The sequence below is a fragment of the Otolemur garnettii genome, unplaced genomic scaffold (assembly GCF_000181295.1).
Source record: "Otolemur garnettii isolate 467f Iridium unplaced genomic scaffold, OtoGar3 scaffold00329, whole genome shotgun sequence".
NCBI classification, from domain to species: Eukaryota; Metazoa; Chordata; class Mammalia; order Primates; family Galagidae; genus Otolemur; species Otolemur garnettii.
In genome coordinates, this window is record NW_003852724.1 from 203,456 (window position 1) to 230,041 (window position 26,586).

The following is a 26,586-nucleotide window of genomic DNA, read 5'->3' on the forward strand; positions in this document are numbered from 1 at the left end:
TTTTCCTTTGAAGGATAAAAATTTTATTTTTGAGGAACTTCTTACTGCACATTGTCAAAGAGAGTCACATAAGAAAGCAAAAATGTTATCCTCCCCTCATCCTAGAAATAAATAAGAAGGGCATAAAATTTCTTTTTAAATCACGACACTTGGAAGTTTAGCACCAGCATCCAAAATGAACCAAAATAGAAAAAAAGCATTTACTATATATTTCAGATTTCTTTGGTTGGGGTTCCCCCCATGTGGTATTAATATTTCTTTTCTTTCAATTCATATTACCAAAACAGTAAAAACCAGGAAAAAAATATAAACCTAGTGGTTGCTGAAACTGGGGAGGTTGCTCTCTAGTCTTTTGTGCAGGCATTCCCGGGATCTCAGCTTGCTGGAAAAATCTGCTGACATTTTCCTTTTGCAGTTGTTAGTTTCTTAAAGAACAATAATAAACATTCTAATGTCCAAATCTTGGTTAGTCTTCCACTTATTGCTTGGATGTTTCTTTGGTGTTGATAAGGTTGTAGTCTGCTTTTTGCTTTATTTTACTTTTGAATGGTCATTAATTCTTTAGGTCACCTGGAAAAAAATTGAAATCAAACTTGTAAAGAGTGACAAAATTATCAAGAATAAAAAGGCAAAAATTAGCTGTTTTTCATGACTCACAAAAAGGTATAATCAAACACTGATCTAAAAATCTACACCCTGTACAGATTTGTAAACCATACATTAATTTATAACATCAAAACTCTTACTTTTTAATAAAGTATTTTTATAGGCCAGGAAAGTCAGTATATTAATAGTAAAAATTTTATAAAATTGCATAAAAGAAAATTATCATCATGGGCCAAATAATACTAGATCATCAGTCACTTCAGTGGCTGTACCGTATCTGTTACTATGTCAACATGGATACACCACAATGAGCTAGGGACTCCCCAAGGTCAGGTTGTAAATAGTAGACATATTTTCCCCCATATTTTGGATTATTTTCTTAGAAACAATACTCAGAAATAATATTACATAGACAAAGGCTATAGATGTTTTTAAATGATTAATATAACTCTAAGTCAGTTAATGCCAAGTTTAAATAGAAAGGTATTTCTATAATCATCCATACCACCCGGAGATAAAATACATTATCACCAACATAGCAAATGTCCACTCAGCCAAAGGCTAATTTAAACCTGAAAACACTGAATATAAAAGTAGATGGCATTAAAAAAATTATCATTTCAAAACTTTATTAATGAGGCTGGGTGCAGTGACTCAAGCTTATAATCCTAGCACTTTGGGAGGCCTGAGTTAAGAGTGACCACATCTCTACAAATACTAGAAAAATTAGCCAGGTGTGGTGGTGCACGCCTGTAATGTCAGCAACTTGGGAGACTGAGGCAAGAGGATCACTTGAGCCCAGGAGCTTGAGGTGTGAGCTGTGATGATGCCTAGGTAACTGAGTGAGACCCTATCTCCAAAAAAAAAAAAAAAAAATTATTAGTAGTAAAAATGACATTTTAACAATTCTTTTAAAAACAACAAACTGAGTTTCATAGCACAGTCTCTTTTTTAACTACAAGCTAATGGAAGGGCAATAAGCAAATAATATTAAACAACTAAAATCTCAGTAAATAGGGCGCAAGGTGAAAAACCCATAATGAAGCGACTATGGCATATGAACTCTTAAGACTGTCTCTGTAACTGGATTCTTTCTAGCTGTATCTTGACCTACATAAATAAAATTTTCAACATCTTCAACCAGACCGAACAAAGCAGGAAACAACAGCAATGATGCAAATAACAAGCAAAGCTTCATCAATGTGATTCTTTATAACACCCTATCCTAAGCGCTTCATTCATGTGACTTCACTTAATCCCTGCAACAAGTCTGATAACAAAGTATGATCAGTATTCCCACGTTACCGGGGTAGACACTGCTGAGACAGATCCCCCAGCATGCGACAGAAGCAGGGAGCCCTGCACTGCATATATAAACCTCAGCTCTTATACATCATACTGTACTGCCTCAGAATAAATAATGGTGATTATCAAGGACAAAGGGGAAACAAAAGACACTCTAGTTTATTCAACAGATAAGGAAATCTCCCATTAACTAAACCCAGGCCATTTTTTTTAGGGACACATAAATTATCAGTTTGGCCACTAGGTGCCACAAAAGCCAAGCATCATTTTTCTAAAGTGATACTAATGGTTAAAAACTGCCTGTCTAGGAAAAAGCAGTTGACTATGATCAACTCTCAATGCATGAAGCTCCAAAGCTTTTCAAAATAAGGTCAATCCCAGAGATATTTAACCACCAAAACTGTTTTTCCCCTAGAATTCCAACAGAAACAAAAGGTTGGCACAAATGAATTCAAGAACTAGTTTAGACTAATTCGCATGACTATTTTTATTGAGAAACCAATGACATTTAAAGAAAATATCAACTCAAGGCTGGGCTTCCCAAACTCTTACCCTGCAGATGGTGAAGGTGCCGGGGAGCCTGGTGTTACTCAGCACTGCTCTGCTCGGTAGCGGGAGCAGGGTTCTCAGTTGGGACATCACCTGCCTTGGACTAAAACAACACAAAACCATGAAGCAGAAATCTATCAGTTCAGATGACAGTGGAAAACTCAAGACTAAAATTTCTCGAAAGTCTGAATTTCCCTTCCTACAAAGGAAAATCATGATGCAAAAATTTAACTATTTGTACGTGGGTATTGAGTGAAAAATTAGCACCATATTTGTTCCCTGGCATGTCTACTAAAACAACCCTCACAAAACCAAACAACAAATTCAGTACCACAGACAGGGGCTTCCAAACGGCAACTGAGCCCCACAACTCTCCCTGAAGTCAAGGAGTCACAATTGCTCTCAACTTAGGCTTCGTCTAAGGCTACTTCCTCTCTATAATGCGATCATATATTTGGACTCCTAAATATGTGAGCCCTGAACCCCCATTAATATGGGTACCTCTTTCAGAGAATGTTAATTTACTGAATCCAAGTATTTGTGTCACACGCAGGGCATACTCTCTCTCAAGGCTGGATTTACCTCTTTGCCATCTTGTGAAGGAGCATTAGGAGGACGGGGGCGACGCCGATAGTTGTAGGGACGCCGGTACCCACGGCGAGCAGCTGGCTGGTTTGGACCACTGGCCGCTTGCTGATTCTCTTTATCTTCAGCCTCTCCTGCAGCTGGGGCAGGTCGTGGGCGAGGAGGTCCCCTATGAGCAGAGAACACAGAACAAAAGAGAAGTGCAGCGGGGACAGGGATTCTCAAGAACCAAATGGTTTATGTATTTGTAAAGATAGTCAAGTAATCGGTACTTAGTGCTAGAACTATCCACAGGCCAATGCAGCAAACAGAACAAAGGTTTAGTGGGGAAAAAAATATATGATTTTTCCAACATTTCTCCCTCTTCATATTTGTAGGAAATAAACATACCAAACACATACTATGTTTCCACCAGGTGCTTTGATAGGCACTAAAAGGAAAATGAAAAGAAAAGTGGTCTGCTATCTGCCCTCCACGATCAGAGCTTAGTGGAGACTAAGGGGAATAAACATGGCAAGAAAACTAACCTTACTGTGTGCTAGCAGGGTTTCACATTAAACATTTAATGCTGATGCTAATTCTATAGGTTTGATTTGTAATGAATGAGAAAACCAAGAGATTAAAAATCGATTAGTATCTGCTTGAATTCTATGGAAGTGCTGCTTTTCATAGATAAGGTGAAGCACAACTTTCCCAAGATCTCATAGCTAGGGGCTGACAAACCTGGGCTTCCCATAGGAACACTGTCTCCTTTCTGTTTCATTAAGACATTTCTGTGAAATTTCTTTTATTCTGAACTCCTCAGTACTTAATCATTCGTGATTAAGCCTAAAGTTGGAATGAATGCTGTGAGGAAAAAGGACACAGACTGGTACAAATCCTTTCCCAACATAATATACTTACTCTTCCTTCAATCAACCTGTACTGACAAATTTCAATGTCGTACAAACGGCACTTGGGAAGGAGGTTCCACTTTTTCCACTTACCTCAAGGATAAGGCAAAGGAACAGGCAGGCTTATAGCATAAATAGCTTCAAAAGGATCTTAGGGAGTCTCAGGGGATGAAAACACAAATAAAATAACCTGCCCTTCGGTAATATTAACATCACCGGTGGTAATTGTATCTAACGTTTATCAAGAGCTTACTTTATCAGACTCCATTATCTTAGAAGCATTAGTACATTTAATCTTACTGGCAACTCCAGAACATTTCTTTATGTCTACTTTATTGACCTAGTGACGAAGGCTTAGAGAGAGTCCAGAAATTTGCCCAAGAACATACTACTGCTGAACTGCAGAGTGTAACGTTAAATTCGGGCAAGCTGACTAACTCAACTCTCCTATTGGATGGCCTCCGTGACTGCAATATTCAGTATCCCAGATACCCCACTGCCACCGAACTGACCACCAAATCATTTCTGTTTATCGGATTTAATAAAAATTAAGAATTTACAGTGTATCAAAGTTACAGCATTTTATAAATAACACCGTGCTAAAGCCATAACTAAAAAATTTAGTCATTACACAGGGGGCATGTGTCACTCTGCCACCTGAAAACCCTGGCAGGCACTCCAAGCAGCCCCATCTTCTAGCTATATAATAAATCCACAGAACAGACCTGACAGTAACCTCATTCTCCTACTGCTCACAAGTCCTTCCGCTGGTCATTAGTTAGTGGCAAATGTTACCTACCTACGGTACCTTGGGCGGTAGGTTGGATTTCGATGAACTGGTCCCTGAAGCTGTGTTCCCTCCGGGACCCCATCCTTCATCTCTCCAATCTCACCAGCCTAGACAGGCAATGAGAGCCAAGTGAGTGTCACAGAGCCGGGGGCAAGGCACACAGAGCACACAGCTGGGTTCAGAACTTTTTTTTGAAAGGTAAAAAATAAAATGCTTCTCCACAAAGCTGACAGGTTAACATTTTGAAATCTGCCAAGTTTCTTCATCTCTTGGAGGAAAATCTATTTTACGAAAGGAAATCCAGTATCATTAAGGGTTCCTAAAAAGGTGTTCCCTCAAATCACTATGACGAATTACACCCAAACTTTAACCAGGCTGCCTTCACCTCTGATTTCTTCCATTCACTTTTTCTCCTTTTCTCCACTTGCATTATTTAAGCATAATATTTTAAGAACAAAATATATCTTCTTGATGATAAAGAAGGTATATTACCCTTATTTTAGGTTAGAGGAATAGAATTAATTTATTATACAACTTCCAGGGGAAAGAAAGAAATAAGAAATAACAAACGAAAAAAACTCCATCAGCAATCTCCAAAATTCTTTACCATACCATATAGCCATTATCTCAACTTTCTTTTCTTAAAACATCGCATGCTCTGTACAGATTCAAATACCATACTTCATATGTCACCAAGACAAACAATCAGAAGACAATTTGCACGTCAAATCTACCAAACTGCCTGCATTTACATTAATTTTCTTCTCTCCCACTACACTGGGGAAGCAGCCCACGCGTACATCCTACAGAAGCCCCTCTATTCTTACCAATGAGAACTCAGTAACTCCATCCCTTCCTTCACTACATCTTTATTTATTTTTATCCTTTTCTACATCTTCACTTCCATCTAGACATATAAACCTGCGGAATTAACACCCATCTTCAATTCTATACTTTGAAATAACCAAACTTATAGCAAAGTTGGAATCAGAGAATCTAATCTTCAGACCCCATTTGAGTTTTACCAGTCTCAGTGATGCCCTTTACAGCCAAAAAAAAAACGAACTTACAATCATGCACTGAATTTAGTTATCTCTTTTTGTCTAGAACAGTTCTTCAATCTTTACTTGGCTTTTATGACCCTGACACTTTCAAAGATCACATCACGAGCCAGCTATTTTGTAAAATATTCCTCAACTTGGGCTCTCTGATGTTTAGATTTAGCTTATGCATCTTTGAGATCAAAGTGACAAGAGGATATGGGTGTGGGCTACGTCTCCTGCAGTCTCAAGGCCGCCTGTCAGGTGCTGTGTAGTTCCAACATGCACCCCTACTAACCACGTCCACTTTGATAAAGGGCTAGGGTGGCGTCTGCCAGGGGCCTCCACCATAAGCTCCTTCCTTCTTTCTAAGTAGTGAGTACTTTCTGAGGAAGTACTTTCAAAGTGTGTAAATATCCTGTTCCTCAACAAACTATTCAACGTAACCATTTATTTATACTGTATGGACTTGTGGTTTTCAATTTCATTCAATGAGCTATAATCTGTTACTATCATTACTGGCTAATGGGAGCTGCTTTAAGCTGGCTCGTGTCCTTCTGATGTGTTTCCAACATTCTTTGAGTACTTCCTTGCTTTCTGGCACAAGATGTTCTAGGCTTATATCATACTTTCTCTAACCCAGCTCTGAAATCAGCCATTCTCCAAAGGAGCTTCTTTTTTTTTTTTTTTTTTTTTCCAGTTTTTGGCTGGGGCTGGGTTTGAACCCGCCACCTCCAGCATATGGGGCCAGTGCCCTACTCCTTTGAGCCACGGGCGCTGCCCCAGGAGCTTCTTTTTATTAGAGAATATTTACAAACAAAAAACTGGGGCGAGGTGTGCTCAAGGCTATTAAGGTGTGACTGCTTTCAGGACCTTTCAGAGGAGAGAACTAAGGAACACAAACACAAACGTTGTGTGTGTGTGTGTGTGTGTATGTATACAGCAAATATACATGCCTAACTTGATCTGCCCCCACCTACATTACAAGTAAGCTGTTGGTGAGCTAAGCAGTAAGAGACCGGACTGGGTGGCAGGAGGGGGAGACTCAATCCTTAAAAAGCAAACCAAACAAAAAATCTTGCCTCATTCCCATACCTTCCTCCAGCTACTGCCCATTTCTTTGAGCTCCTTTACAGACATATACACTAAATAGCCACCTCCAGCCTCCACTGCCACCACAGAAAGCTCCTCAATGGGGTATATGGTATCTCTTTTCCTCATTCTTTGTTATCTCGTAAATTCATTTAAACCCAAACTGTGGTCCTCACCAAACCACTGACCTCTAAATCAACTCAAACCCTATAATCAATTCTCAGCTTAATTTCTCCTACTTATCAACATTATTTAAACACAACAATTTCCTTCTTGAAATACATTCTCCCTGGCTGCCCGTTTTCACTGCCCTCTGCCAGGCAGTCCTCGTTTCCTAATTTTTAACTATTTGTGTGTGCCCAGAATTCAGTCCTGGGACCATATTTCCACCTACACTCATCCTGGAGCATGGCTTTGTTATGACCCTGAAGTCATGCTGACAGTCCCCTTAGCCCCTGCAGGCAGGTGTCCCTCGGCCTTATACACGCCCCTCTCTTGGCCATCCGTGCCCTTTCCCTGGTGCTGAAGAACTTGCGCCCTTGCTTCACTGTCACTTCTCAAATGTCACTTAATGAGCCCCCAAAAGACTTGGTTCCAAAACTGTACTTTCCTTCTTCTAGCTGCTTTCTACCTCCTCTTTGTTTTATTTTTCTGCCTATTTGATACCTCTACCTATAGGCCAATTTAATGTGGGGAAAAGATCCCCAAAGAATTTTCACCACTTCCCTCAAACTGACCTTTCTTCAGTCTTCCCACATTTTTAAAAATAAGAAAGCCACACAGGAATTATTTACTCCCCGTACCACATATTCACTCCATCATCAAATGCTGCCGCCATTACATTTGTGAGGTTCCCCAAATCTAACTACTGAGCACTGCTAGCATCTCGTCCAAGCAACACCCATCTCTCCACTAGGAAATTACAGCAGCTGGTCTCCCTACTTCTACTCAAGCCCTCAGTGGTCCAGATGCCATAAAACAGTATAATAATCTCTTAAATGTTTCTTTTCCATTCAGATCCCTCCCACCGGCATACAGAGAGGAGGCCAACTTTGCTTATAGTGGTCTATCAAGCATGCCTGATCTCCCCTAAACCTCGCCTTAATCTCACCCAACCTTCTCTCTCCCTGCACTCAGGCCGTCCCAATCACACAAGCCCCCTTTACTTTCCCAGACATGCTAGGCTACTTCTTCCTCAGAAACTGTTTCCGAGAAAAATACTGACCCACTCTGCAATTAACATGAGTAAAGGATAACAGAATGGAATGACAGAATGAGGAAGAACAGACAGACTGAATTAAAATCAAGTTCTACCACTTCTTGCCCATACAACCTTAGGTAAAGTTGCTGGTTTTTAGAAGATACTTAAGCTCTTCATTTCTAACAATAACAAAAAATATGGAAACCACTCCTTTCCTAGGGCTGTAAAGAGAACTGAATAAGAACGGATTTCAAACATCTGTCACTTGGTAAATGTCAAATGATGCTCCCTCCCTTCCATTCTTTTCTTAAAGATAACCAAGTAGCTGGCTGGGTACAGTGGCTCATGCATATAATCCTAGCACCCTGGGAGGCTGCGGTGAGATAGCTGCTTGAGCTCAGGAGTTCAAGACCAGCCTAAGCAAGAGTGACACCATCTCTATTAAAAATAGAAAGATTAGCCAGGCATTGTGGCAGGCACCTATAGTCCCCGCTACTTGGGAGGCTGAGAAAGGAAGATTGCTTGAATCCAGGAGTTTGATGTTGCTGTCAGCTAGGCTGATGCCACAACACTCTAGCCTAGATGACAGAGTGAGACTCTGTCTGGCGAAGAAAAGAAGACAACCAAGTAGTTCATAATAGCTCAGTGACTAATTCTACTGAATTTTCAGATATAAAGAACTACCTTTAAACGGTGGAAGTCACTGACAGATCAAGTTATGTCCTCAGTGCATAAGGCAAATACCATTGGCATACATATTATCATTTTTTCCTACTATGTCACATAAATGTCAGTGTTGAATATAGTTGACAAAGACTTTTGTTTGACCTCAATAAATGTTACCATCCTAGAGATTCACCTCCAGCTTTAAGACATTACACTAACAACCTTGAAGTAGCTTACATATACGGAAAGAGAGCTTTAGGAATTTTCACTTGATGCTGTTGATTGGCTTAATGAGACTTCTTAGTCTGAACATCCCAACAGGGTACATATCAGAAAGATTCTGAAAAAAATTATTGCAAGGCTCTAAGGCAACATTTATTTCCAACATGGAATAAGTAAGAAAGTTAGTCAGCATCAGAAACAACTAAGCACTGTTAGGAGAATAAGTGTATGTGTTCGAAATCTAGTTTTTATACAGCTTCTGCAAATGTTCTCTGCACGGTGCTAAGGATTCACTTTACTCTGAAACTTCTACTTCCCCAGGTGAAATATACTCTACTTCAGAAGATATGGAAAACAATCCTCCTGCTCTCAGCAGATGTGATATATATGTATATGCCGAATACTAAGAACGATTTGTTCAGGGAGGCACTATTAAGGTACTAAAAATAAATGTGCACTACAATCTCACTGACTTTTCCTGTCCTCATTTCCTAGAAGCCTGCAGGGCTGCCCTAAAGAAACCTACTATGCCTCATGTACCCAATCTCTCCATATATGTAAGTCTACTTGTTATTTTTAGCACATTTGTCAGGGGCAGCTGTTGAAGAGGAGAAGAGAAAAAACAAGAAGGAGCACAGTCATGCCACGATGGGACAGGAGAAGGGTAGCAGAGAACAGACTGAACATAATGTTCAGTCAAAACATGTGTAGGGAAAAAAAAAAGAAACCCAAGGGCACCACGGAGGAAAAGTTGTAGCTAGTGATAACAAAAATGATGACCTATCCCTAGCTTTCCAAGTTTCCTGGGAATTGCAAAGTTGATGTAAGGTTTACTAGTCACACAACAAATTCATAGTAGCTATACTAATATTTTACAATTAGAAAAAAGAGAATCAATAATCAACAATCTTCAATTCTATGTTAGGTTTTAAAAATCAGCACCATCTTGTCTTAAGCCAGTAATTTATAAATGTTATCTATGTTATAGGCATTATGCTAAAACCCTTTACATTTGATCATCATCACTCTATACAGATGAAACTTAATCTCTCTAAACTTGGTTTTCTCAAAACCTCACAAGTAAAAGAGATCAGATTTCAAATCCAGGCTTTGTCTGACTTTAGAGTCCAGCTCTGACACATACCGTCTGTGTGTCTCTCTACTTTCTTTCATTGACTTGTCCGGGAACTACCAGTGTGACCCTAGTCCCCAGGGCCCCCTGTTACAGGCATGGCTTGTGGGCCGTGCTCTCAGAAATGTCACTACAATGCTGCTCTGCAGAGCAGCGTGAAGGCCTCGCCTCAGGTTCCGCAGCACCGGGAAGCCACAAGCAAGGTTTAGTTCCAGCAGCTGGTGATGGAGGAGGAGGAGGAGGAAGAGGAGGCAGAGAAGGATGGAAGGGTGAGGACTGCTGAAGAGAAGTCCCAGGTGCAATTTTACCTGCATTCTGTTGGGATGGGGAAAGACCCGTGAGCGACGGTCAAAGGTCTGTCCCACGTGGTAAGGCGGGAACCGCCGCTGCCGGTACTGAGGCCGGTACTGAGGGCGGCGCAGCTGATTCCGGACCCCAGAGAACTGCCGGGCCCCAGAGAACTGCCGGTCAGTGGCAGGGGGCTCAAATCCTTCACTGCTGCCGCTCCCTTCCTCCTCCTCCTCCCCAGCGTACTAGCGAAGCAAAGAAACAGAGATTCAGAAGGAATTTCAGCAAGGAAAGAACCAAAGAATACCATTTAGGATGAGTATCACCAAAAGGAAAAAAAATTCTCCCCAAAGCAATAACACCGTTTACTATAGAGACAAAATGCATTTAGCCCAGATTATCACGTGATTACCTGGGATAAACTACATTAAGGTTAGAGTAGATCTATGCAGATAAAATACCAAGAAGCAGAAAAGCAAGAGCAACCAATCTGTAATGAATTTCTTAGTTCTAATTAGAACTGGTGAGTTACCAGCTAATCCACCACCCAAGAATATCTACAAGATTGCTAATATTTTGCTCTGTTATATGTCTGTCTCCCAACATTTACCATCTCTTGGGCAGGAAAGTCAGGGTAAAGCCCAAGAGGAATTCATTGTAGGCTGCTATCAGCAGTTCTCACTTCTGAGACCTGGTCTCTAAAATCTTGCAAAGGGTCACTGAGGTCAAACTTGTCCCATAATGTTGCTAAATTGCTCCCTCATGGTGTGGCATACGTGGTGTGGCCTTCCAAAGGATACAATGACATGTAGTCCCTCAGCAGGCCAAACGCAAAAACAGATGCGAGAATCCAGCTATGTCCTATTAAACCACACACCAAAGAGACTTGCAAAGTGTAAAATAACACCATTCTTCTCACTCAATTTAAATATTTTTTCGTTAAAAATGTCATTTGTGTTAATATGAGTTATTCTAAGTCAATTAAATACATTCTAAATTTAAATTCTAATACAATAAATACTAATAGACATAAACAAACTCTAGGATTCTCAGTAATATGTAAGTACATAAACGGATTCAAACTCCAAGAAGTCTGAGAACTACTGACCCGCCGCATGACACCCTTTATGTTCAGAAGTTTTAACTGTACTTTAACAGGTAGTAAAAAGTTCTAATATGGGTAGTTTTTAAATATAGACCTTATTAACCAAGGGAATTAGTGACTCATTTTATGTTTTTTCCTGTATTTAAATGGCATCATATGCTACCATTTTATATTTTTTTGGAAATTAAACAATGAAACATCCTTTAAAGAATATGTGATAGGACTTCAAATCTGACTTAAAGGGGGACATACAAATGTCTTCATGGGAAGTAACTGCAGTTTTTAAAAGAGAATACATTAAAAACCAACAAAATAATGACCCATTTCTTTTTTGGTGAACAGGTACTTAAGCTTTACACTCCTCCAGAGCAAGGTCACATGTGCAACTAACTGTATATTCCAAGAAGGGAAAACCTCAACTAGTCTAAAATCAAACTGATCTACTATTCCTAAAACCTGTATCAAGATATGATTCACAGTTATATAAAGATTAATTGCATAGAAAATGCTAACCAGAATACTCTATGTGAGAGTTTATGTTTACTGTTTCGACAGTTTTATTTTTAAATAGCTTTTGAAAATGACTTCAAAATTTCCAGCTTTCAGACGGGAAAAGTCTTTAAGAAAAATTTTCCACTGCAAGTTTTCCTATCACTTGTAGTTCTTCTGAATAAACTTAGGAGTTAAAATAGTCACAGGTACACTCTGAATCTGATGAACTTAAAGTTAACATGATGTAAATGCTGTAGTACCTCATTTCTACCTCTTCCCCTCTCCCCCACCTTATTATCAAAAACCAAATAGGATAAGCAACAAAAACAAGGGTAAAAGGATTGAAATGCGGAATTCCTAAGAAATTGATGAATTCAATTTGGGCAGGGTGTGAACAGGACAGATTAAAGAGAAAAAGCACTTAGCTGTAAACAGAAGGGTATCAAGCTACTATAGCAGAAACAAGGCCTTCTCAATCTGCAGATATTTGATTCTGCTGAGATTTTCCAAAAGTGTTTCTATGAATGACATAGAGAGCCACAATCTTGTGCTTACAAAGCACCCCAAGTTTTAGGCTATGGTACCAATCTCTTGTTCTAATGCTAGTAACATCAAAAACTGACTCAAATCTAGTAAGGTCCTCCTGATCACAAATGAACTGGGTTCGCCTGGGGGCCTTGAGAATACTTCTTTAAATTGAGCTCCAGCCAGATCTGCATGTAAACTTTTTCAGCTGGATTGAAACCAATCTCAAGAACTAAACCTGCAGAGAATTACTTATTGCTTCTTTACTTTGAAATAATGCAAAAATACTACATTAAATAAAATAGCTACTTTATCGAGGTGAATTATTCAATACTTCTGTAGTCAACACTTTTATTGTCTACACACAAGTGATTCTTCATTCTTTCTCACCAACCAAATGCTCATGTTCTTAAGAGATCAATAGCATCAGCACTAAGTAATGAACAACAGGTTCAAGTCTGTGAAGGAAAACCCCCTCCTCTCTGCCAGTGAATGTCCCATGACTAAGTTCTGGCCACACACAAGTGCCAAATGAACAGAAAACCTCTTTGGCAACCTCAGCATTGTCTACCTTAAGTCTTCTTGTTAAAAGAAAACTGAATGTCTGTTACTTGCAGCCAAATATATCCTAATTGATAGCTTCGGAATGCCAAGTTTCCAATGAGACCAGTGGCTACTCATAAATTCTCAGCACCAAAAATTTCCCCTCAAAGGGAAAGAAAATCATTTGTCTCGTATCCAAGAGAAAACATGGCATTTATCTGTTCCAGGTATATTTACTTAATTTCAGATGTGAAGAATTACTGACTAGTAACAGGGACAACGTACATTCCGGGGAGGTCCACGGCGTCTGCCATAGTAGCCACGTCGGTAACGGCGCCGATCAGCAGCATAACGACTCCCTTCTACAGGAACTCCATCTGGGCCAGTCACGTTGGCTGCTTCTGCACCCTGAGAAAGAAAATAAAGATGGCCTCAAAATTAAAAAGGATAGATTTAACCCAAAAAACAGCTTTGGACAGCTAGAGTATAAGACTGGCAGAACATACCAAGAATTCCTACTGTGATCTCAAAAACAGACTCAAGTTTTAACAAGGTGAGCAAGGTGCTTGACATCCTGATTTAAATGTAGATGGCTTGTTTGCTCACACAGCCCAAGCTTTGCTTTCCTGTCTGCTTACGCCAAGTTCAAGAGCAATATGTATGTACCTCTTTAAAGAACATATACTAATAAACATAACACAACTGTAAAGGAAGTAATGCTATACCAGAAAGAATATTTTTCAATGGTAAAGAACTGAGATACTGTTATCTTTCTAGAATATGTTGAAATTTATGTTACCCTAAGAGGTACCAAGAGAATCTCTACTCATGGGCTCACGTGGTTCTGTCCAGCACTAAATTATCAAGAGTGAAAGTTCTCCCATCTCGGCTGCAACAAAAAGAAAGAAAGAAGTCCTTGATTTAATAATGCATAGTCTCCACACATGTAGTCCTTCTTTAGACTTTCCTATTATCCTTGAAACAGACTTAGAGTTCTTATTCACATATGGACAAGTGAATACAATAGTACTTGAAAAATATTACTTCAAAAATTAGGATAAAGGAGATTCAAAAGAGTGTATTTCATACCATACATACCAATTTGTAAAATTTCAAGTTCTGAAAACTGAATTAGTAAAATCAACCTAGCAAAACAAATCTGTAGGAGCTGGATAGGACATCAGGGATTATTACAGGCCAGCATTTGCTGCTGGGTAATCTGAAACTCCTGAGAGACGTATAAGACATCCTAGGGATTACGCTGGTAAAGACAACCACTTAAATTTCTATATCAAAGGAAATAAAGCATTTTTCTTTTACAACAATTTGAAAGTTGCTAAGAATATGGACTATGGAATGGTGCGTATGTAGGTGGAAAGAACACAGACACGATAGTTAACTCCTCCTTCATTCACTGAAGTTATAATTCAGCTGCCATGACAGGTGTACCACATGCAGTTTTAAAATGTTTTTAATTTTACCCAGTACTGTTTTACTGATATCTATAATAGAGTGTTGATTAAAAACAAAGCACTGACCCGGCGTGGTGGCTCACGCCTATAATCCTAGCACTCTTACAGGCTGAGGATAGTAGATTGTTTGAGCTCAGGAGTTCAAGACTGGCCTGAGCAAGAGAGACCCCTCTCTCTACTAAAAATAGAAAAACTACCTGGGTGTTGTGTCAGGTATCTATAGTACCAGCTACTAGGGAGGCTAAGGCAAGAGGACTACCTGAGCCCAAGAGATTGAGGTTGCAATGAGCTATGATGATACCACAGCACTCTACCCAGGGCAACAGAGTGAGAGTCTGTCCTAAAAACCAAACCAAAAAAAACTAAAAAAAAACAAAGGCATACTAATATTGGAGTTAAACATAAAACACCATTAAATAAATTCTGTAGTCTGCAAGATCAGATCAGTTTCTTAGACTGAATTCACCTGAACAAAGCTATTACACAGTCTACCAAAATGCCTTCGGCTTCCCCAAATCCAAGCCAAACGGAGAAAACAACGATTATATTTACTTTGAATCTTTCATTGAGATTAAAATGTTTTACTCTGTATTATTATATTATTATTATTTTTTGGAGACAGAACCTCAAGCTCTCTCCTTGGGTAGAGTGCCATGGCATCATAGCTCACAGCAACTCCCAACTCGTGGGCTCGAGCGAGTCTCCTGCCTCAGCCTCCCAAGTAGCTGGGACCACAGGCACCCACAGTGCCTGGCTATTTTTTTTTTTTGGTTGCAGCCATCATTGTTATTTTTGGCGGGCCCGGGCTGGATTCGAACCCGCCACCTTAGGTGTATGTGGCTGGCGCCTTAGCCGCTTGAGCCACAGGTGCCAAGCCTATACTCTGTATTATTTTTAAACAGAAATGCTTACCAATCAGTCTAAAAACTTTATTCTGATAAAAAGCAATTTTTTCCCCCAAAGCAGCTTTTATCTATTTTTAAAGCCATAAAATAGTTAAATTTAATCTATACTTGAATGTATATACACATTTGGTACAAAAACAAAAGTTACTTTAAACCATTTATTAAATGAGAAATTAAAATATCTTTTTTTGTTTACTGAGGAATGTTTAAAATAATAGTCAATACTCAAAAATAACTCTACTTAACCGTCATTTCCTCCCACTGTCCCAAGACTCCAACATAATGTTAATTCATAAGGGCGAAGGAACCATTCACTGGCAACAGAGCCACCTGCCAGCACCCTCTGATGTCAACCACAATTTCCCTCACCTTCTCTCCTTCAACCACATCAAACTCTACAGTTTCTCCATCTCCTACGCTGCGCAGATATTTCCGTGGGTTATTCTTCTTGATGGCAGTCTGTCAAGAGAACACAAAATTTTACATGAAGTGTATTTCAATACTGGTCACAGATTTGATGGCTTTCAGCTTGTGAGGGCCAACTGAAGAAAATGTTGAACTTGTATTACTTTAAAAAAATTATTTTCCAGCTAATCTAGATTTCCAAAACAAAACAGATAAAAAAACACCATGGCGCTATATTCCTTTCCACCTTATTTTCTTGATTTGGGCTATTCTTCAAATTTCTTTCATCTTGATAGATGGATTAAACAGAAATGTGTTTCTACGGTAACAGGAGTGTGTATAGTTGTTACACAGTGCTGTTACAGCCTAGTTTCCTCAAACCATTAAGCTTCTGAGATTCAAGCCGTAGCTCCGTGAACAAGGGGGGAAAATGCCTTCGTGTTACATACATACACAATATGTATTTTAGGTACAGAGGCTTTGATGGGCAAGAGAAACTGCTAACTTCAAAAGCAACTTTTTTTTTTTTTGAGACAGAGTCATACTATGTCGCCCTCGGTAGAGTGCTGTGGCATCACAGCTCACAGCAACCTCAAACTCCTAGGCTTAAGCCATTCTCTTGCCTTAGCCTCCCAAGTAGCTGAGACTACAGGCACCTGCCACAACGCCTGGCTATTTTTTGTTGCAGTTGTCATTGTTGTTCAGCCAGGTTCGAACCTGCCAGCTGGCGCCGTACCCACTGTGATATGGGCGCTGAGCCTTCGAAAGCAATTTTTAAAATGTATGTGTATGGAAGGGGGCGGGGGGCAGAGGGGTGATTAACAGAGAAAAAGGAGTTAAAAAGAAATGCCAAGGAGACAAATAGTTCTGATAGAGTGAACAAAATTACCTCAAGAATCAAAACATATTAGTAATAATCTGGCCTTCCTTCTGCTCCCTCCCACTTTATGGATGAGTCAATATGAGGCTAACAGTTATGTTAGTTATGATTTATCTGAGGTCACAAAGATAACAGCCCCCGGGATGATGGAGTAAGGAGGAGAGGGTATTCATATCCTTGTGCTCTGTGTAGTATTTATTCAACATTTTTCCTATCGTAACATATTCATGTCAACTAATCATAGTGTGTTCCCTGATACACACTATCATTGTGTATATGTAATGTATATCACACTATACATTACAAGGTTAGTGAAGATGCTGTTCTTTATTAAACATCTGCACATAAATAACTGCTTATGAATAGGTGTCCCCCCACCCCCTTCAGTAGAAAGCAGAGAATAATTCCTGTAATGAATATTTACTTCTTTGGCTGCTATCTCTAAACAGCTAAAGGGGCTTGAGTTTCTATGGAACTAGGTCAACCTTATTTTATAAAGCGATTAAGCATGTGTAATCCAGCCCTTCCCCTACTCTGAGTAGGAGGGAGAAAAAAAAAAAGCCAGCCAATAGAGCAGAGACCTCACCCATAGAGGGAAAAAAAGGCAGTTCAGGACAGGAGAAATGCGCACACAGCAGGATCACTCAGCCACTCTGGGGAAAAACAGCCCCTCCCTGCAGGCTCGTCCCTTTTTCCTGTTAAACTGGGCAAGTCTCAACACACAGAGGTGAGTCACCACATGGGGGCTGGATTCAGGTCATATAATCACAGGTTAATAAAGCTGGCCCCCGGAATAGAAACTAGTGAGGACTTTTACTCTAGGAGTCTTACACCAAAGGTCTGTTAACCTCCAGGTATTATAAGGGACAGACTTTTCAGTTATGACTTTGAAAGTCACTGTATCCAAACAAAAAATGTACACAAATTATCTAGGTAGCAGTGATATATCCAGTCAAGCAGAAATATAAACAACAGAAACCACAACTAGAGAGCTACTTTTTAGATATTACTATCCTCAACCCCCACACCCCTCTCGAACACACATACAAACTCCTACTCAGAAGGAAACCAAAATACAGAAAATCAGACACTAGACAGAGCTCTGCAGTAAATGTGCTGGGGACCTTCCTACCTGCTGCCTTCCCTTCCCTATTGTTATATGCTAAGAACAACACATATTTCAGATAATTCACTGAAAACTAAGTATACAAAAAGAACATACTGTAGAGGGAGGTATTCCTCTCTTAACCTATTTCGTAAAGCAAGTGCAGGGGATGTGATAACGGAGTAAGTTAACATTGTAGGCTAACCATGGAAACCAAGACTGAGATACCTGTAGCAGGGAAGCTTGTGTTTTCCATGTCTTACCCATTTCCTATTATGTCTTTCACATCTAAGGGGATGTGGGTCTCTGGACATGGACATGGCCTAATCATGCCTTATTTAACAAGAGCAAGGATGATCCTGGGAATGGGAAGTGTTCTTATGTCTTATCATCTGCTTCTCTGTGCTTTTTCCTTGAAGTAAGTATTGCTCTGCTAGAGAAGCTTTAAGCAAACCCTACCCAGCCAGGTTGGTTCCAGCCAAACTTTAAGGAGGAGCCACAGAGTCAGATTAGGATGTTAACATGGAAACATTTTTGGTAGGGACTCAAAGGCTTTAAAAACTAGAAAATGGTCTAAATTATTATTTCATTCAATTACAAAAATAAAACTATTTGAGAAAACAGTTACCATGATGAGACAAGATAGCTTATATGCCAATCTTAAAATTTCAAAGTAAGCTCTCATCCCAAAATAAACCACAGAAAGAGTTTAGAGTAGAAGAATAAGTAATTTGTAAGACTTACTTTAGGGAAAGGGGCAATAGCAAATTACACTCCTCCTCACATATACAATCCCCTCTTACCTGATGTACAAATACATCTTCTTTGGTGTCATTTCTGTTGAAAGAAAAAAAGGTCGATATTACAAGTGGTAGGTATGTGTAAAAGCTGAAAAGAATGGGTGTGTAATGAATTAAGACCCCAAGACTTCAATATACAACATAAATTTTCATTTATCTTCTAAACTCAATTTAGACACCTAGAATCCATCTTGTTAAAATGTCTAACTCCACAAGAGACCACCCCTTACTCCCCACATCACCACAGTGCCTAGATCTAAGTGTATAGATTCAACATACAGAAACATCCCTTTCCTCGCCGTCTCAGTCACGTGGTATGTAATCAGAGCTCCAGATTTTCCTCCCAGCAAAAGCAAAGCAAGACAGTTAAAAGGACAGGGCACAGCTGTGAACTAGGCTCTCCTTACACTGAAACTTAAAACAGCCCCCTGCCCCCACCCCACCAAAACAGTCAAGGAAGAAATTGGAGAAATTTCTTTAGGAAGAGGTGGGAAAGCAAAGCAAATGTTGATATCATGTAAAACCATCAAAATACTCTAAGAGTTTCCGGTTGTGTTCTTGTTTCTATATGGTTAGGCAGTTGCCACAGTTTCTACACAAAACTTGGACCAGACCCGGCTTACAGATTCAATTCAATTACTCCCTAGTTGGGTGACCTTAGGAAAGTTGCTTAACCAGTCCAAGGCTCCCATTTCTCCATCTATGAAATTATGAACATGGGCTCATTTATCTTAAGGCCCTTCCCATTTCTGATTTTATCTCACCCCTTTTTTCCCCTTTAATGACTAGATTTTATGAAATGAGTTATCTGTGTCCTAGAAATGTATTTTCATTAATACGTAACAACTAGTAGCTTACAAATGAGATTTACAGTGTTTAGAAACTTAAAAAAATTATACAAGTTATTAACAAAGTATGGAAAGGGATTCATAACTGCTGGTTCACGAACATAAATTTAAAACATGTAGATACACACACATACCGATTTATAAATCCATATCCATTTCTGACGTTGAACCATTTGACAGTGCCAAGGACTTTGGTGGCTAAAATAGGATTAAGCAGATAAATTAGTATCTGACCTACAAAGAGATAAAGCTCACATCACTAAGATCTTGATAACATTATACAAAGCCTAAACATACCTGAGGAAACCATTAAAAGCTTATTTCCAAAATTTAATTGGAAGGAAAAAGGAGTGAGCCAAGGTAGCATAAGGAAATATTTTTCAGAAGATTAAACCATTCTTATTAAGCTTTTCAGGAAGATAAGGAGTGGTTGGTCCTATTTCTGCAATAATTAAATTTGAGAAACTGTGTTATAGAAAATGTTCTTTAAGATTAACACTGTAAGACTTAACCTAGACAAATTTTTTAAATGCAAAAGAAGAATCACCATAAGAGAGCACAGGTAGATAAAAGACCCTAACACATCACTTCCACACTTTAAAATATCAGGCAAACTTAAATAAGTGTCACAGCAGCTCCTTGTTAATCGTCTACAAAGATAAAAAGTAACTTGTCCAGTTGTCAAATGAGGGCCGATCAGGAGTCCAGAGTTATAATAGAGCTGATGCTGTCTCATGTTTCATTCCGCTTCTGTGCTTAACCATCCCGTGACGTGATGAAATAGGCCTTTCAAACCACAATGATGAATTTGGGCTTGTTTCATTGTTTACCTTGCTCTCTACAGTTGGTGGAATTGGAACTTAACATTTTCTGTGGGCGGCGCCTGTGGCTCAATGAGTAGGGCGCGGGTCCCATATACCGAAGGTGGCGGGTTCAAACCCAGCCCCAGCCAAACTGCATAAAAAAAAAAAATAGCTGGGTACTGTGGCCCCAGCTACTTGGGAGGCTGAGGCAAGAGAATCGCCTAAGCCCAGGAGCCCAGGAGTTGGAGGTTGCTGTGAGCTGTGATGCCAGAGCACTCTACCAAAGGCAATAAAGTGAGACTCTGTCTCTTAAAAAAAAAACAACAAAAAAAACATATTCCGTAAAATCCACCTCTTTACCTTGTTTACTCTCTCTATCTTCTGTATGAGCAGGGCCACTTCTCCACAATGCCAGATTTTAGCAGAATTCTTTAAGAGAAGGCATCTAAACAAAATGTAGCTTATACTATACTTATACTTTGTAACTTATACTGTGAAGATTCATATTTATCTAAAGTATTTAAAATATGATCCTTAGAATCAATTATGAATGTCAAATTCAATACCTTTAGAAAAGGCCTACGTCTAAGTTCAGGAAATGCAGAAAGAAATGATCAAGACTCAATAAAACAGGAAATAAGACAATAGATCACCTTAAAAAAAATGCTTAGTAGAGAATGAAAGTAACTATTAACATTAATCCAAGTTGCATCTCTATGAAATGAAAAGTTTGTAATTTCGAAGGATAAATAATAAGGCTTTGCTTTTAAATTTAAAACTAAAATAGTAATTAGGACTTGTTCTGCTGCAGACAGAGTTTTCTTGATTTTGCTAGACTGATATACTTGGGAAGTAAGTATATTTCAGCTGTTTTTGTAAAAAACAAAATAAAACAAACAACAAAAAAAACCCACCCTACCCTCTTTGGGCCTCTGAACAAAGTCATTCAGCCCACACTGACTAAGCATTCTCCAGCTTAATGCCATGTAAGATATCTCCAAGAGAAAGATCAAACCCCTAGAATCTTTAGTTTGAGGTTGTTCTATTTAGAGCAACAGGGCAAAAGAGGAAAAGACATTTGATGTTTTAGAGACAAATGAACACAGAAGAGGCCTGTTTCTGATCAATTAGATGCATTTACATCACATATTATTTCAAATGATATGCTTTTTGTGCCTCCTTTTATTCGCCAAAAACTTTATTGACCTGGCAAAATATAAGGACAGAAACTATTTCTAATGTCTAGAAAGAGTTCTAGTTCTTCACTACAGAAGGAATAATCTTGAATAAAAAGGGAACATTAATAAAGAGAAAGATGATTCAAGTCTAACCTCATTCTGAGCTCAAGTGCCAATGTAATTTAAATATTATCCCCAATGAAATTTTTAAAAATTTTCTAATCCCACAGTATTTCTAAGGACTTCATACAGTCAAAGGAATTCATTTCCACTTCTTGCTTTAATGAAGCCCATAAACCCACTTCACATACACAGGGAAAAGAGGGGACACAGAAGATCGCAAGGGTTCCATAACACTCATTAGAAAAGTTTTATTTCACTCTGTCAACTCTTTTTCTCAGCCTACGTGCTGTAAGACGAAGTTAAGGCCCATTTGCAAATACTAGAATGAGAGAGTCCAAGAACAGATATCCATTTCAGTCAGCACCGTGCCTAGCACATTTTAGGCATCCATGTGTTTGCTTGGCAAAGGACAGGGGATGGCAGAACATACTGGACAGAAACAAACAGTGTTGAAGTGCCCAGTAGAAATGGCTGTCCTTCATTTTGAGAGAATTGCAGAGACAGTGAAAAGAGAAAAGACATCAGACACATCACTGATCTGGTGAAGGCATCATAGCGGTTGGTAGATTAACCTTAATTTATCTACTTCCTTCATCTCTAAAGACACCTGCTTTCCATACCTCAGGGAGGACAACAGTCAAGTGAAAAACTACAGAAGTTTCTTTACACAAAAATAAGGTACATAATTAAGAAATTATCTTAACACTACTTTGGATAACAAAGTTGTCCCTCTCACACGTTTTTCATGGAATTTTTGCCAAAAACAAAAATCACAATACTGACTAGATTTAAGCAACTTTTAGACCAGCAAAAAGAGGGCTGTTTCGTGGCTTAACCTATAGATTTCATTTTGCATGTTGTTTGCAGGAACAGAGTAAAAGCCCTGGAAAAGGAGGGTAACAGCCCTCAAGGTGGAGAGTACCATGCAGTGTTAAGACTTTCCTCACATTACTCCCTCAACTCTCTTCCTCATGTGGAAGCAAGCCTCAGAGATCAGACACGCCCCAACCAAAACCGTGAGGATTTCGCTCAAGCATCCTCCACCACCTGTTAACTTGGCTGTTATGCACACACCCTTTAGGGAACTTATTCACCACCCACCTGCTTTGCAAGCCTGTTTAAAAAGCCTCACACAGGGCGTTACTGAAGACGTATTTCAGAAGGCTGAAATATTTGACAAACCAACAACCATCACAGAAACCCTTTCCAATCCTCTGCCCCCTAAATGTGAACGTCTCATCTTCCTGTTTCCCTTCCTAGGTTACAAGTCCCAAGGTAACAATGTTTTGAACAAACGTCATACCCCTACTTCCGACGAAGTTTTTTCAGCTGCTACACCACGTGCGTTCCCACAGTCCTGGAAGAGGGAAACGTGTAGCGATTGGTGGACACTGAGTGGCTGTCTGCAGCAGTGGGCACTGAGAGAGGGAGGAGGGCATGTGAGACCAAGACCCAAGTTTCCCGGAGAGGATTGCAACATCTCTTTGCCGGCATGTGGCCGACAGAAGCATGGCGTCTTTCCCATGCCCATGTGGGAAGGGCGTCAGGGACAGACACCTGAGCCTTGTTGGCAACAGCTTTTCCATCTTTCCCTTCCCGTCTCCTTCTTGCGCCTTACTCTTCCCCAAGGGAAATATTATCCTTACCCGGATCCCATGCCAGAACTCCACAGTTCCGGGACCACGTGTCTGTCCCTTCCTACATCCATATCCATCCGTAGCCCAGGTCCCCTCTCCCAGACCGCTTCTCCTTTCCTCTGCCGAGCGAGGCATCCTCCACTACGGGCACGTGGGCTAGTGCCCGCTGGGATGACAGAAGTTAAGCCCTGATTTGCTGGCCCGCGACCAGGCGAGGGGCGCGAAGGGCAGCCAGGAGCGCAGGGCGCGGCGCGCTCACCTGCGGGGCAGGCGGACAGCTGCGAGCCGCGCCGGGGACCCGGAGTCTCCCGGGAACCCCGAGCTGTCACTCTCCCGCCCCACTGGGAAATGTAGCCGGAGCTGCCCACACGTGCTCGGCGCCCGGCCGCTGTCCGCTCTTCCACGGCAGCCTCTGCTTTCCTTCCCGGGCCTGACTCACCGAGAACTTTTTTCTCCGCGTCTTCTCCGCCGGCGGGGGCTGAAGAGGCGGGGGCCGTGGTGCCGGTGGCTGCGGGGGCCGCGTCCCCACCCGGGTTTCCTGCCGCCAGAACGGCGGGCGCCGGGGCCGCGGCCTGGGGCGCGCCGCCGCCCACCGGGCTCTTGGGCGCGGGGTCCTGGGGGCCCGCGGCGGCCGCCTCCGCCGGAGCCTGCGGGAGGGTGGTGCTGGTGGTGGTGGTGGCCTCGCCCGCCTCGCTCATGCCGCCTCCTCTGCTCTCACTCGGGCACCTCGGTGGCGGTTGGTCGGCGGTTAGCGCGGCTGGTGGTCGCGGCGGCCGGGCTCGCTCTCGGGGAGGCCGGTGCGGATCTCGCGGCGCGGCGGCGGCGGCCGAGGTGGGGTCGCGCGGCGGAGGCGGCTCGAGCTGTCGGGGGTGCGCTCGCTCTTGGGCTCCTCGCTCGATCTTACTGCCCCCAAAATGGCCCCGTACAAGTTTTTCTAGGCGGCGCACCGGCCGGGGAGGGAAGGGCGGGCGAGGGAAGAGGGTGGGGAAACTTGGCTCCCGAGTTGGGCCTCGACTTCATTAGCATTTAAAGGCGCCTGGTGCCCTTTCCAACCCACCAATCCGCCGGGGACTGGAGCCCGGGGGCCGCCCTGGAGAGCAAGGAAAGCGAGGGTATGTATGCAGCAGGCTCGCGTTGTAATCTGGAGTTTTCTGTGCAGCCCGCGCTGCTGTGCCTTTGTTGGGAGTGGGGGGATGAGTTCTCCTCCCTCTGCGGTCTAGACAACTTGACACCTGAAATTGACCTTTAGGAGAGGTTAAATAGGGCATCCAAATGACGCTGCGTTTCACTCTCTCAGACACTTGTTTTAAAATCCTTACGTTTAGTCATTCAACGTGTATCAAGCCCACCAGAAACTATTCCTGGTGCAGCAGTTAAGAACTGGGATAATAAAACCGTAGGACTATTTGGCAACTATTTCCGGAAAGGTCATCTACTGCTGATTTCTTAGGAAGTCAAGGCCTCAGAGAATTTAGGGCAATTTAACAGCAACAAATAATGAGCTGTCAATATGTATTTAATAATGTACTTGAAACAAAGCTGAGTAAATCCACATTGGACCTTATGCTCCCATTGACTCTGCCAGCTGGTGAAAGCTTAAGCAAGTGAACCCTCTTAGCCTTGAGGATGAGGGTTATGGAGAACCAGATCTCCCAGTTTATAGAGCCCACGTGGTCCTTACAGAATGGGCTAGAGGATGCTAAACACAGCCACAGGGACTGTGACCTATACCCAAGGACCATGTAGAATGTAGGACTATTCGGCTTCTAGTGTTCAGACAGGATAGGTATGATTTCTGGCGCTGCTGTTAATTAAAAGAGTTAATTGGCTGGTGTCCCTAGTTGGTTTCCTCCCATTAAAGTTTCTCAAAGGTCCAATGAAAAGTAGATGGGATTAGCATATGTGACTCTGGTGTCTGGTGCAACACAAGCTCTTTTTTCTCTTCTTCTGTTTCTTTTCATTCCTTGTTTCTGCAAACCATTTGCCTATTTTTTCCCCTGGAATTTATCTGTTATGTGGCTGTCTGCCCCCTATCAGGAGGGCAACTATCAAGTGTAATTCATCTTTTTGTCCCCACTGGTCAGCACAGTACCTAGCATAGAGCTTGAACACAAACGGTTTACATTTTTGTTTGAAAACAAATGTTTCCAAACAAAAAGACCAAGTTCTTCCAAAGTCAATTACTTATCTAAACTTTCACTATCAATTATGTAGTTATCTGGCATTCTTACTTTCTTACTTCATCCACAAAAAATACAATTAAAGATCTTCATTGACTCTGGTTAAATACAAAAAAATACAATTAAAGCAAATAAATTCTTAGAAAAATAGAAAAACATGGATTGGGTGCCTTTTCCCCTGTAATTCACCTATATTTCAAAAATTACAAACTTCTTAATGTCAGGTTTACATTTTAGTTTGACTCCAATATAGAGCACACAGTAATGTTATGTAAATGTGGATGCTTAAAACAATGCAGATCTAATTCTGAGCATGATTGAATTGTTTCTGAAATTTAAAGATAATGGTCTTAATTAAAATTAAATTATAAACATAATTTATTCTGGTGAGGCCTGGCACTTGACTTTCTTTCGCAAAAGTTGATCTTGATTGCTATCTCCCATTCAGAATTGGATTGCAAGAATGAAAAATGAAGAGGGTTGAGCTCTTCAAGCTAATTCAATAGTCCAGATTTTTAAAAAATATATATATATTCACCCTTGGAAAATAATTCATAACTAACAGGTGTGGTCTCCAACTTTTGGAAGACCCTAAAATAATTACAGATGGACTATGGGATTTCCTAGAATTTGTGCTGGCCCTGCTCCCAAAACTACTCATCATTTTTGTCCAAAAAAAGCAGTGAGCAGCTGGGAGTTCTTGGTACTGTGCTAAATAAATCTAGAAAGAATTAGAACAGACATGGTCTATGTTGTTTTAGTAATCATAACTAGGAAGAAACTTGGGTACAGATGCACATAAATTCATCCATTCTTTCACCCACTCACTGATTCATGCACTCACATGTTTACTAAGCACACACTGTATGCCACACTACAGCATTATGAGTATCCAGTGTTGATCAAGATGGAACTTGCTCTAAGGTTTTTATGATGTGATGTTCTTTTCACCATCATTTCTATTGAAAGAAAATGTTATTATTTCTTAAATTTGAGATTGAGACCAAAAAAAGAATTATAATCTAATTGCTGGCAATAGCCATTTTTTTTTTTTTTTTTTTTAGAAAAAATAACTTTGTCACCCTCGGTAGAGTGCTGTGGTGTCACAGCTCACAGCAACCCTGAACTGTTGAAAAGTTGAAACCTCGCATGAAGGTCACAATCCACTTTGAAGATGTAAAATAAGAAAAGATACGCCTTTTTTTTTTTTTTTTTG

The 26,586-nt window shown here is 40.7% G+C and overlaps 1 protein-coding gene across 2 annotated transcripts; it reads right to left on the reverse strand.

Annotated features, from left to right (window-relative positions):
• YBX3 (Y-box binding protein 3) lies at positions 1-24,212 on the reverse strand. 2 transcript variants are annotated; one of them, XM_012813892.2, is made up of 10 exons: positions 23,630-24,212; positions 19,584-19,647; positions 18,605-18,638; positions 15,781-15,870; positions 13,320-13,442; positions 10,390-10,614; positions 4,738-4,835; positions 3,043-3,214; positions 2,464-2,563; positions 1-570 (listed from the first exon to the last, which is right to left on the reverse strand). In XM_012813892.2, exons 1-9 carry the CDS (start codon positions 23,886-23,888, stop codon positions 2,498-2,500), a joined length of 1,131 nt encoding a protein of 376 aa, XP_012669346.1. In that variant the 5' UTR covers positions 23,889-24,212; the 3' UTR covers positions 1-570; positions 2,464-2,497. The 2 variants fall into 2 exon arrangements, with proteins under 2 accessions (XP_012669346.1, XP_012669348.1); XM_012813894.2 differs by lacking the exon at positions 10,390-10,614.
• Positions 24,213-26,586: the final 2,374 nt, after the last annotated feature.

Bases quoted from the DNA above. Each gene is read 5' to 3' on its own strand.
- YBX3 (XM_012813892.2), bottom strand. From the start codon at position 23,888: ATGAGCGAGGCGGGCGAGGCCACCACCACCACCAGCACCACCCTCCCG. The intron at 15,871-18,604 runs GTAAGAGGGGAT...TTCTCTTGACAG, and splicing joins AAGATGTATTTGTACATCAG to ACTGCCATCAAGAAGAATAA. The intron at 3,215-4,737 runs GTAGGTAACATT...CTCTGCTCATAG, and splicing joins TACCGCCCAAGGTACCGTAG to GGGACCTCCTCGCCCACGAC.